At 48.1% G+C, this 10472-nt stretch overlaps 1 protein-coding gene across 1 annotated transcript; it reads left to right on the forward strand.

The window, feature by feature from the left end:
• Positions 1-289: 289 nt before the first annotated feature.
• LOC129328684 (zinc finger protein with KRAB and SCAN domains 8-like) lies at positions 290-9743 on the forward strand. Its single transcript, XM_054977908.1, is given in 5 exon segments — positions 290-350; positions 2845-3633; positions 4289-4409; positions 7435-7821; positions 8025-9743. Coding segments are annotated over 4 exon segments (2223 nt in total). The 5' UTR covers positions 290-350; positions 2845-2922; the 3' UTR covers positions 9029-9743.
• Positions 9744-10472: the final 729 nt, after the last annotated feature.

Consider the following 10472-nt stretch of genomic DNA (forward strand, 5'->3'; position numbering starts at 1 on the left):
GGGCGAAGGGTCCCTTCACCTTCCTTTCCCTCGGGCCTCTGAGCATGAGCAAAGTGATGCCAGCTAATCCTTTCATCTCCGGGATAAGACGGGGGAGTTTCCTAACAAATGCCTTTCTCCCAGCAGTTTCAAAAGTAATATTAAGCAACGCGCGTTAAAATAGGGACACCATGTCCGTCTTTGCCTGCAAGGAATGGAGAGGGTTAAAGTGATAAAGTTTCCATTTCTAGAGAGGTTGCCAAAGGAGGAGAGAGACTGAAGCCTCCAACTTCCTGCTTTTGAGCTGGGGGTTTGTTTGGAGGAGAGCGGGAGGACTGAGGCTGGAGCCGGACCGGGGCATGCCTGGAAAGGTAAAGAGCGGCCAGGTGGGAAGGGAGAAGCTCCGGCAGGCCTCGCAGGGCCATCTTTCTGGGCCCCACGTGCAGAGCTGGGCCGGGAAGGAGGGGGTCCGGCCGGCCCCTTCTCTGCTCCCAAGGAGGGAGGGCGGTTCTGGTCCGGCCCCTTGAATCAGGGACTGGGTTGGCTCTGAAGCAAGGAGCAAGAGGGGAATCAGGATTCCCGCCAGGCCGGGAACAGCTTCCTTTGCAGCTCTATAGTTCAAAAACCGCTGATAAAACCTCCAGAGCGGAGGGGGCTGGATTTGGCTCTTTTGCAATGAGCGTTTCGTGAGGTACAAAATCTGGCTTGTCATCGGACTATGACCGGGGGGGGGGGGTGGCTAGAGAGACAGGGGGGGGGCTGAATCTCATGGGTCTCTCTACCTTTGCTGATATCCTCCAAGTGGCTAAAGGCTCCCTGGTGGTCTGGCAGGGGTGGAGTAAATGGCCACGTTTCAGTTATTTAATTATATTTTTATTTATTTGCTTCATAACATCATCTTTCTCCCCAGTGGTGGCCCAAGCAGCTTACATTGTTCTCTTTTCCAGTTTTCCTCACAACAGCCTTGTGAGGTGGGTTAGGCTGAGAGGGTGTGACTGGCCAGCAAGCTTCCATGGCAGAACCGGGATTTGAAACAGGGCCTTCCCGATTGTAGTCTGATACTAACCACTAAGAGCCCCGTGGCGCAGAGTGGCAGTACTGCAGCCCAAGCTCTGCTCAGGACCTGAGTTCGATCCTGGCGGAAGCCGGGTTCAAGTAGCCGGCTCAAGGTTGACTCAGCCTTCCATCCTTCCAAGGTCAATAAGTACCCAGTTTCCTGGGGGTAAAGTGTAGACAACTGGGGAAGGCAATGGCAAACTTGGTTAGTCTTAAAGGTGCTACTGGACTCTTTTTGATGGTGCTTGCACAGAGGACCATCTTTACCTACTAACCACTACTCCATGCTGGCTCCCTAAGAATCAGGTGCATTACGCAGCACAAAGTAATACAGTCCATAAACAAATATAATCCATAAACAAAGGAACAGGGCTTGTGGGCTTCGTCATCTGTTTTCTTCAAAAGAAGAATAAATTCTGTTGTTTGTACAGTTGGGGATGGGGCTATGGCTGAGAGAAAGGTCTCCTAAATCTTCGGAGTTGGGGCGTGTGCGTGCATGCGTGTGTGTAGGACTTCTGTCCTAAAGGTTGTGTGTATGTGTGCGTTTGTGCCTGTGTGTAGAGGATGCTTCTGTCCTTATGGATTCCCAGCAGACCTTGGGCCTGTGTAGGCCTGTGTCTGAGTAGACTGGCTAGAGCTTGCTCATCTTTTCCCCGTGAGCCCTATGAACTAACTCGCTGACTTGAGCAATTCTTAGCCTTCTGCTCATGGCCAAAAGCATGCTGCATCAACATGTATCAAAGGGGAGAGAGGGAGTGAGGGTTCTGGCTTCTCCCCCACCTATGCACAGTCATCTGGCTGTGAGCACAGTCCGTCGACTGCAAGATTCCTCTCTGTGACTGAGAGCGGGACCACAAGTGACGCCTGACACAGGTTGTACACTAGTCAGCTTCCCTCAAGTTTTGATGGGAAATGTAGGCATCCTGGTCTTGCAGCTTGACTCTCTGACTGCTGTCCAATGGACTTTTCAACTGTCACTTGTCCAACATTCTGCCAAGCTGCCTACATTTCCCATCAAAACTTGAGGGAAGCTGGCAAGTGTCCAACCTGTGTCAGGCGTCACTTGTGGTCCCGCTCTGAGAAAGAAAGCAGTGTTCCCAATTACAGGGACAGAATCTACATGTGTGCACTTGCTGTGGACATAGGCATCATGCCCACGAATCAGTGATGGCAAGAGGCGGGGCAGCCCACTGGCGCACACTCTCCCTCCCTCTGTGCATGTTCATCTGTACAGATATGCTGCTTTGAATGATTACGGACCTCCATCTTCTTCTTTGCTGTCCTCTGTAGGTGGTGCTTGGATTGGGATGAGGGGATTTCATTGGGGTGGAGGTATGGCTGGGCCATAGTTCAGGGAATAAGTATCTGCCTTGAGTCCAGGAGGCTTCCAGTTCAATCCCAGGGACCTCCTTCTGAAGCAAATCTACATAATATGGTTGGAAAAGGCTCCAGAAACCAGTCTGGATTGGATCAGGCAGGAGTGAAGGCCTGATTGTATGAAGTAGCTTCATGGGAGTCTCTGTGTGGGGAATGCATGCGCTTGCTGATGTGGCAAATTTGCTGCTCTTTAGAAGAGTGATGTGTTAATACAGGATATATCGGGGAAAACTTCTGGTTCTGTCCCTTAAAACAAATTCCAAACTTTAAAATAAGAATTCAAATCTATTGATTTGACATATTATGTATTTAAAATCATACTGATGTAGATTTACCTATAACTTATGTATCTCACAAGTCCAAACGCAAATAGAGGACACAATGCCACTTTCATCTGTTCTTTCCATTTTTGTTTCTGTCTCTTTTTTACAGAAAGAATCTGAGTCTTGAACACTGTAATTCATTTCTACACTTTGTTGCTGGAAAAAGATCACAGAGCAATTCCCCAGCATGAAAAGGGAATGGCAAGATATCCCAATAGGGGAGGGACCGGCAGGGAGGGGAATGGCTGCTCATGACCTCCAGGCTGGGACTATCAGAGGATTCCTTCGGAGGAGGCCAAGAGATCATCCAGCAGCAGAGGGTTCCCTTTCCCTGGCGCAGTGGGAAACCCAGTGGCAGGAGTTCCTCAGGACACTGGAAAACCCTCACTCTGGATGGGGAAGCCCCCACTTGCCAGCAAAACCTTCGCCCTGGGGTGATGCCAAGGCCTTTCTGGCCTCCTTTGAGCAAGTGGCTGAAGCCTGTCAGTGGCCCCAGGAAGAGTGGGTGACCCGACTCCGGCCAGCCCTTCGTGGAGAAGCTGAGCAGGCCTTTAACAGCGTGGATGTCAGAGACAGAGAGGATTATGGGAAGGTGAAGGCAGCCATCTTGAGAGGGGATGTCCTGAGCCGGGAGAAACAGCGCCAGCAGTTTAGGCGTTTCTGCTACCAGGAGGCCGAGGGCCCACGGGGGGCTTACCACCAACTCCAGGAAATGTGCCGAGGGTGGCTGCGAGTGGAGAAGCACAGCAAGGAGCAGATCCTGGAGCTCTTGATCCTGGAGCAGCTGCTGACTGTCCTGCCCCCGGAGATCCAGAGCTGGGTGAGCGAAGGTGGCCCTGAGAGCTGCTCCCAGGCAGTGGCCCTTGCTGAAGAGTTCCTCTTACGGCAGGAGACGCAGGTGAGGCCCTTTGCCTGGGAGGCTCCTTTGTTTACAAGTGAGACCGGAAGACGATCTCCTCCCCTCTCGCTCCTCCTGAACAGTTTGGGGTCTGCAGATAAGTTTGGGGCCTTTTGGGTGGTGTTGCCTTCTTCTCGGCATTCATTGCCCTGGAGTTTACTCTGTCCCGTTTATTTCACTTGTTTCAGAAATCTGTTCTGAAAAAAAAAATTCTTAAAAGGGAATCTGACCATCATGAACGGGTTTAATTCGTATTAATGGCCCATCCTGAGTAGTTCTAAATATTAGCAGCACCTGCAGCCTGATGCTTTATTTTCATGTAAGTGTTTTCTTTTTACTTTTTGTTTATATTAAAATCTCTACAGATTGTGTGCATGGATCAAGATAGAAGGTAACTGGAAACCGAATCGATTATCGGGCTAAACTCTTTTCCCTCCTGGGTTGCCTGCAATGAACCAGGCTGGCTCAGGTGATTTTTGTTTTGCAATGTGGTGCTCAGAAGTTCCTATACTTTTTCAAGAAATTCTTCCTTAATTTCTCTCCATTAAATACCAATGAATTAGCTACGGTCAGGGTGGGGTACGGAACCCTCCGCTCTGTCTGCCCCCCCTCCCCTTTGTTGCTCTTCCCTGAAAGGGTCCCTCTGCTGTTGCAGGTTCTCTTGGAGGAGGCATCTGGGAGGGTCTCTGAGGCAGGCCAGGATCCGTGTGAGGCTGAGCATGGGCAGCTCACGAGGGGCCTCAAGGAAGAGGAGGATGGAGAAGCCAGCCTGCTAGGTGAGGAGGGAGTGGAGGTCTTCTCGGGCCTGAGATCTTAGCATCTCAGAAGCTTCTTCTGGGGCTGAGCTCTGCAGTGGCTTTGATCCATTTCAGCACTGCAGTAATCTTAGATACTGGATATTAAAAGGAAAAGGGCTGGTCACTTAAGGACCAAAGGCCCATCAGGTCTTTCCTGCAGTGGTCAGCTAGGTGCCTCCAGGCCTGCCCTGCCCCCCAACAATGACAAACCTTCCAAAAACCATGAGGGTCCCCTTTGACCCGTGGCGTTAACTTGGTGAGGTCCTGGCTCCCTGACCCCCAGAAAAGGTGTTTTGGGGAGGACGAAAGTTATGGGGAAGCTGTCCAGATGCTGGACTGGATTTTATGATAACTTCTTGTATTTAATCATCAATGGAAGAAAATCAAGACCTGAGCAGCAAGTGAAACAGGAACGTTAGGAGAAAGATTCCTAGCTCCTTTTCCCCCTTAATTTATCTATATGGAGTTTTGGGGAGGTCACAGATACAGAGTTTAAAATGCACTCTAGTGAATGGCCTGGCTGGGTAAAAGGTTCAACAAGCTGCTCAGTTAGGGGGGATGTTGTGGAAGAATCCTACTATATGTAAGGCTAAGCGTATTCAACACAAGCCACTTCCTACCCTGGTGCACCACAGAGGTCGCTACGATGATGGAAAGCCCAGATGAGGCAACCAGACCTCCAGACAGCGTGCTACTGTGGGAAGCCCAGGATTTGGCTCAATGCCTGCCCCCACTTTCTCCCAGCTGGGATCAAGAGCGAAGTAGGTGGCAATGCCTGCCCCCCACCTTCACCCAGCTGGAATCAGGAGCAGAGAGGGAGCAATGCCCGCCCCCTGCTTGCACCCACTGGGATCAGGAGCGAAACAGGTGGCATTGCCCATCCTCCACCTTCACCCAGCTGTGTTCAGGAGCGGAGCAGGTGGCAATGCCCCACCACCACCCTGACCCAGCAGAGATCAGATATAAACAGAACAAACAGGGAAGGTAGCAACACAGTCTAAAAAGTATAATACTCAATCAAAAATGGAATAAATTGATAATGCAAATAAATATATACAATCTTTAAGTCAATAATTTTGATGCATATGAAAAAATGGGGACCCCATACAGTTCAACACAAATATGCAAATTCATTTAAGTAATATGCACTGTGTGATCAAGGTAATTCATATGCAATATAACACAAACAAGTTGGTTCGCTTCAACACAAATAGGCAAGTTCATTTAAGTCATGTGCACTGTGTGTTAAAGGCAATTTATATACAATATAACACATGCACTGTGTGTTAAAGGCAATTTATATACAATATAACACAAACAAGTTGGTTTGTTAATTTATATACAATATGACACAAGTAAGTTGGGTTTTTTTAGTAATGTATAGTAACAACAATTTCTAGTCATAAGGGATGCGTCGAAGTCTGTGTAGGTGGTGCTTCAGGTATGCCAGAAATAATGTTCATTAAAGAGCCAACTTGGAAAATGCTTACATCTTCTGACGTTCCTGTTTCACCATGCAAAAGCTTCCTCAGGGCATTCAAAGGAAAGCACACTCATGTAGGATATTTATTGCATTCAATAAAGTAATTCAAACCAACAATACTGGATACCGCTCCACAGTGGGAGTCTCTCGACGGGCAATCACCGCGGATCAGATATAAAGCAGGTTGCAATACCCACCCACCCTTTACCTAGCTGGGATCAGGTGCAGAGTAGAGGGCAATACCCGCCCTCTGCCTTCACGTGGTTGGGATCAGGAGTGGAGCAGGTGGCAATGTCCACCCCTGCCATCTACCAGCTTGAATCAGGAGAAGAGCAGGTGGAAAGCCCATCCCATCTTCACCCAGCTCGGATCAGGAGCAAAACAGGTGGCAATGCCTTCTCCCCTCTTCACTCAGCTGAGATCAGGAGTGAAGAAGGTAGCAATGCCCACCCCCTGCCTTAACCCAGCTGGGCTGAGGAGTGGAGCAGGTGGCAATCCCCTTCACCAGCCTTCAGACATCTGGGATCAGGAGCAGATCAGGTGCTAATGCCCGCTCACTGCCATCACCCAGCTGGGATCAGGAGCAGAGCAGGTGGCAATGCCCTTCCCCTGCCTTTACACAACTGGGATCAGGAGTGGAGTAGGTGGAAATGCCTGCTCCTCATCTTCACCCATCTGGGATCAGGAGCAGAGAGGGGGCAATGCCCCTTCACCAGGCTGGGATCAGGAGTGGAGCAGGTGGAAATGCCTGCCCCCCCCTTCACCCAGCCCAGATCAAGTTCGTAGAAGGAGGGAATGCCTGCCCCCCCCCCACATTCATCCAGCCAGGATCAGGTGCACAGCAGTCTGCAATGCTCCTCCCCCTTCACTTGGCTCTGATTAGGCACAGAGAAAGTTGCTATGCCTGCCCCACCCTGCCTTCATCTAGCTGGGAACACTGATGGAGGAGGAGGAGGGAGTGCCCGCTTGCCCACCCCTTTCTAGAGCCCATTCTTCCCCCCCCCCACACAATGGGCTTTGTTGCTAGTAAGGAATAAAAGCAGGCTGTATCTCGATTGGTTTATTCAACACATCCTGGAGAAGCTACAAGCCCAAAAATATAGCAGGCAGGTTCTACAGAAAAAAAGTGCTGGCAATTATTTTATATACCTTTACAAGATGCTTGCCCTAAATTCATGGTCAAAGCTTGCAGCATTGGGAGGATACAAGAAAAACTAAGGAGTTAGTGAGGAAAATTCCATTATGGTTAAGAAGCAGCCATTTACATAACTAGACAACTAGGGCTGTAAGGATTTTATCTATAGTGACCATGAAGCAGAGTCATCTCTGCTATCATTTTGGAACAAGTCAGTTGAAGTCTCCTCAAACACACTGTTTACATAACACAAAACGCTCTGCTTGTGGAATCCTTCTCCTACGAGGAAAAGAAGTTGTGACAAAGTACACCCCTTAATGAGGAGTATGTGAGATGTGGCTTGGCTTCTTGCGTGGGTGCTGATTGTATCTTTCTCTTTGTTCCAGCAGGAGCTGTAGAGGAGACGGTTGAGGAATTTCAGGGATTCTCATTGAATAAGGGCAAGAACGAAGAATCTAAAGGAAACTTCAGGATTCGAACTCAGCCACCAAGGCAGGAGGAAAGCCATGCAGAGAAGATGAGGGATAAGCCCGTTCCTTGCCAAGGAGAGGCATTCCATGAAATCCCAGTCCGAGCAGAAAGATCACCCCAAAAAAGAAGGAAGGAAGGGCATGAAAATGAAAGTATGGCATCTGGAACGACCTTCATTCAGAGCATGAATGTTATTTCCCATCTACATGTTCCCTCAACAGAGAAACCATATAGTTGCTTGGAGTGTGGAAAAGGCTTCAGTCGGAGGGCAGTCCTTGCTTCACATCAGAGGATTCACACAGGTAAGGAGGCATATAAATGATCAGAGGGCAACCCAAACTTCTCTGATGCAGCAGGCTTTAATGTACTTGTAAAGTTTCCATGAATGTACACTTCAGCATACATCAGGAAGAAGCCACAGAAATGTTCTTAATATGGAGAGAACTTCTAGTGCAGTTCAGCCCTTCTTGCCTAGGTGCTAATGGAGTCTCTCTCTTTATTCCAGCAGGGGATGATCAGGAGAATGAGGACGATGAGGAACGGCTTCAGTCATCCCAAGATAAAGCAAAGGATGAAGAGCTGGAAGGAAACTTCAGGAATCGAGGTGGACCCAAGAGGCCAGAGGGAAGCCACACAGTGGAGAAGAGGGATAAACACATTCCTTGCCAAAGAGAGGATTTCTGTGAAGAAATTCCCATGCTGGAGGAAAAATCCAAGTGCTTGAAGAGTGGAATGAACTTCTCAGATCAATCTCAGTATAATATTCATTCGCAAAAGCACAATGGGAAGAAGACCCATAAATGCTTGGAGTGTGGGAAGTGCTTCGGGTACACATCACACCTCCTCATTCACCGAAGAATTCACACAGGGGAGAAACCTTTTGAATGCTCAGAATGTGGAAAGAAATTCAACCGCAGTGGAAATCTTCAGCAACATCAAAGAATCCACACAGGGGTGAAACGTTTTGAGTGCTCAGCATGTGAAAATAAATTCATCTGTAATAGCTATCTTCTGCGGCATCTAAGAAGCCACACAGGGGAGAAACCTTTGGAGTGCTCTGATTGTGGAAAGAAATTCTTCTGTAATGGAGATCTTCTGCGGCATCTAAGAAGGCACAGAGGGGAGAAACCTTTTGAGTGCTCTGATTGTGGAAAGAAATTCAACCGCAGTGGACATCTTCAGCAACATCAAAGAATCCACACAGGGGTGAAACCTTTTGAGTGCTCAGATTGTGGAAAGAAATTCAACCGCAGTGGACATCTTCAGCGACATCAAAGAATCCACACAGGGGTGAAACCTTTTGAGTGCTCTGATTGTGGAAAGAAATTCAACCGCAGTGGAAATCTTCATCAACATCAAAGAATCCACACAGGGGTGAAACCTTTTTAGTGCTCAGCGTGTGGAAAGAGCTTCAATCGCAAAATCCAACTTCATCAACATCAGAGAATCCATATGAGGAGAAACCACGTCACTGCTCAGCCAGTTACAACAACTCACCTCGAACAGTGATCTGCAGCAGCATAAAAGAACACACAAGGGAGAAACCTTTTGAGTGCTCAGATTGTGGAAAGAGATTCAACCACAGTGGACATCTTCAAGAACATCAAAGAATCCACACAGGGGAGAAACCTGTTGAATGCTCAGTGTGTGGAAAGAGATTGTCTCGCAAAATCCAGTTTCATCAACATCAGACAATCCATATGAGAAACCACATCACTGCTCAGCCAATGGCAACAACTCACCTCATATTTCACACCTTAAAATCAACCACAGAATCCAAACAACACTGAGACCATTTAAACACTTAGAGAGTGCTTGCATCTCCACAGAAACTTTGCTGTAAATGTAGACATGGAGCTGGCACACCACACAGTCTACATGCTAACTCTTTACATTCCTGCATTCTTGATTCCTGGTCGATTGGCACACCACCCAGGAACCAGGAAAGCAGTGTCAATATGTTTCATCTGAGCATAGTAAGTCTCTTATCCTTCTCAGAGCACAATATTCCCATACACTCTAAGTAATATTCTTACATGTCTTAAAGGTCCACTGTGTTCCTCTCGCTATGTTTCATAGATAAGACAAAAGCCTGGTCACAGCATATTTGCATAGTTGGCTGTGACGGGTTCTGGAATGTGTAACTGTTGCTACAATTGTTGCTATAGACGGCTTCTTAATAAAACTCTCGCCTCCATGTTGGGGGGGTCAGACTTTGCATCCAGATCTTGTCTCGTGTCATTACTACAACCCTCTCATCCAGACCTACCTCACAGGGTTGTTCTGAGGATAATATAGAAGAGAAATATAGAAGTAGCTTTGGGTCACCTCTGGGGAGAAAGATGGGGCATAAATGAAGTAGATCCTTCTGCTATTTGCAGTGAAAGTGTCAGTTCCCTATCGCTGGCGGGCATAACTCAGCAGAAAACATATCACCCCAGTAAGCTACGGAGTTGGCGTTGGAGTAAGCAGGTCAGACCTGTAGGAAATGAATAAATGGCTACTAGCCACAGGGCACAGTATCTTATTCCAGGACACCAAAATACTGGACAACACTTCCAACTACTTTGTCAGACTGCACAGGGAAGCCATTGAAATTCACAAGCATAAGCAAAACTTCAACAGGAAAGAAGAAACCTTAAGAATGAACAGAGCATGGTTTCCAGTTCTGAAAAACACCAGGCTAACAAAACACTCTATACTCGACAATAGCCCTGCAGAGAAGATTAGCACATCAAGCACCAATCCATATGCAAAAGAACCTCCTCAGGATACAGTGAAGCTTCCCGCCATTAGCATTCCACACCCTGGGAAACTCTTACAGGATGACTCAGCTCAACCCCACCCCTCCTGAGTAGATACAAATGACCTGCCAACATCTTGTCCACACTGTGACACTGAGAGATCTCTGTCTTTTGGTGCTACACCTCTGAAGATGCCAGCCACAGCTGCT

This window comes from Eublepharis macularius, chromosome 4 (genome assembly GCF_028583425.1).
Source record: "Eublepharis macularius isolate TG4126 chromosome 4, MPM_Emac_v1.0, whole genome shotgun sequence".
NCBI lineage: Eukaryota > Metazoa > Chordata > Lepidosauria > Squamata > Eublepharidae > Eublepharis > Eublepharis macularius.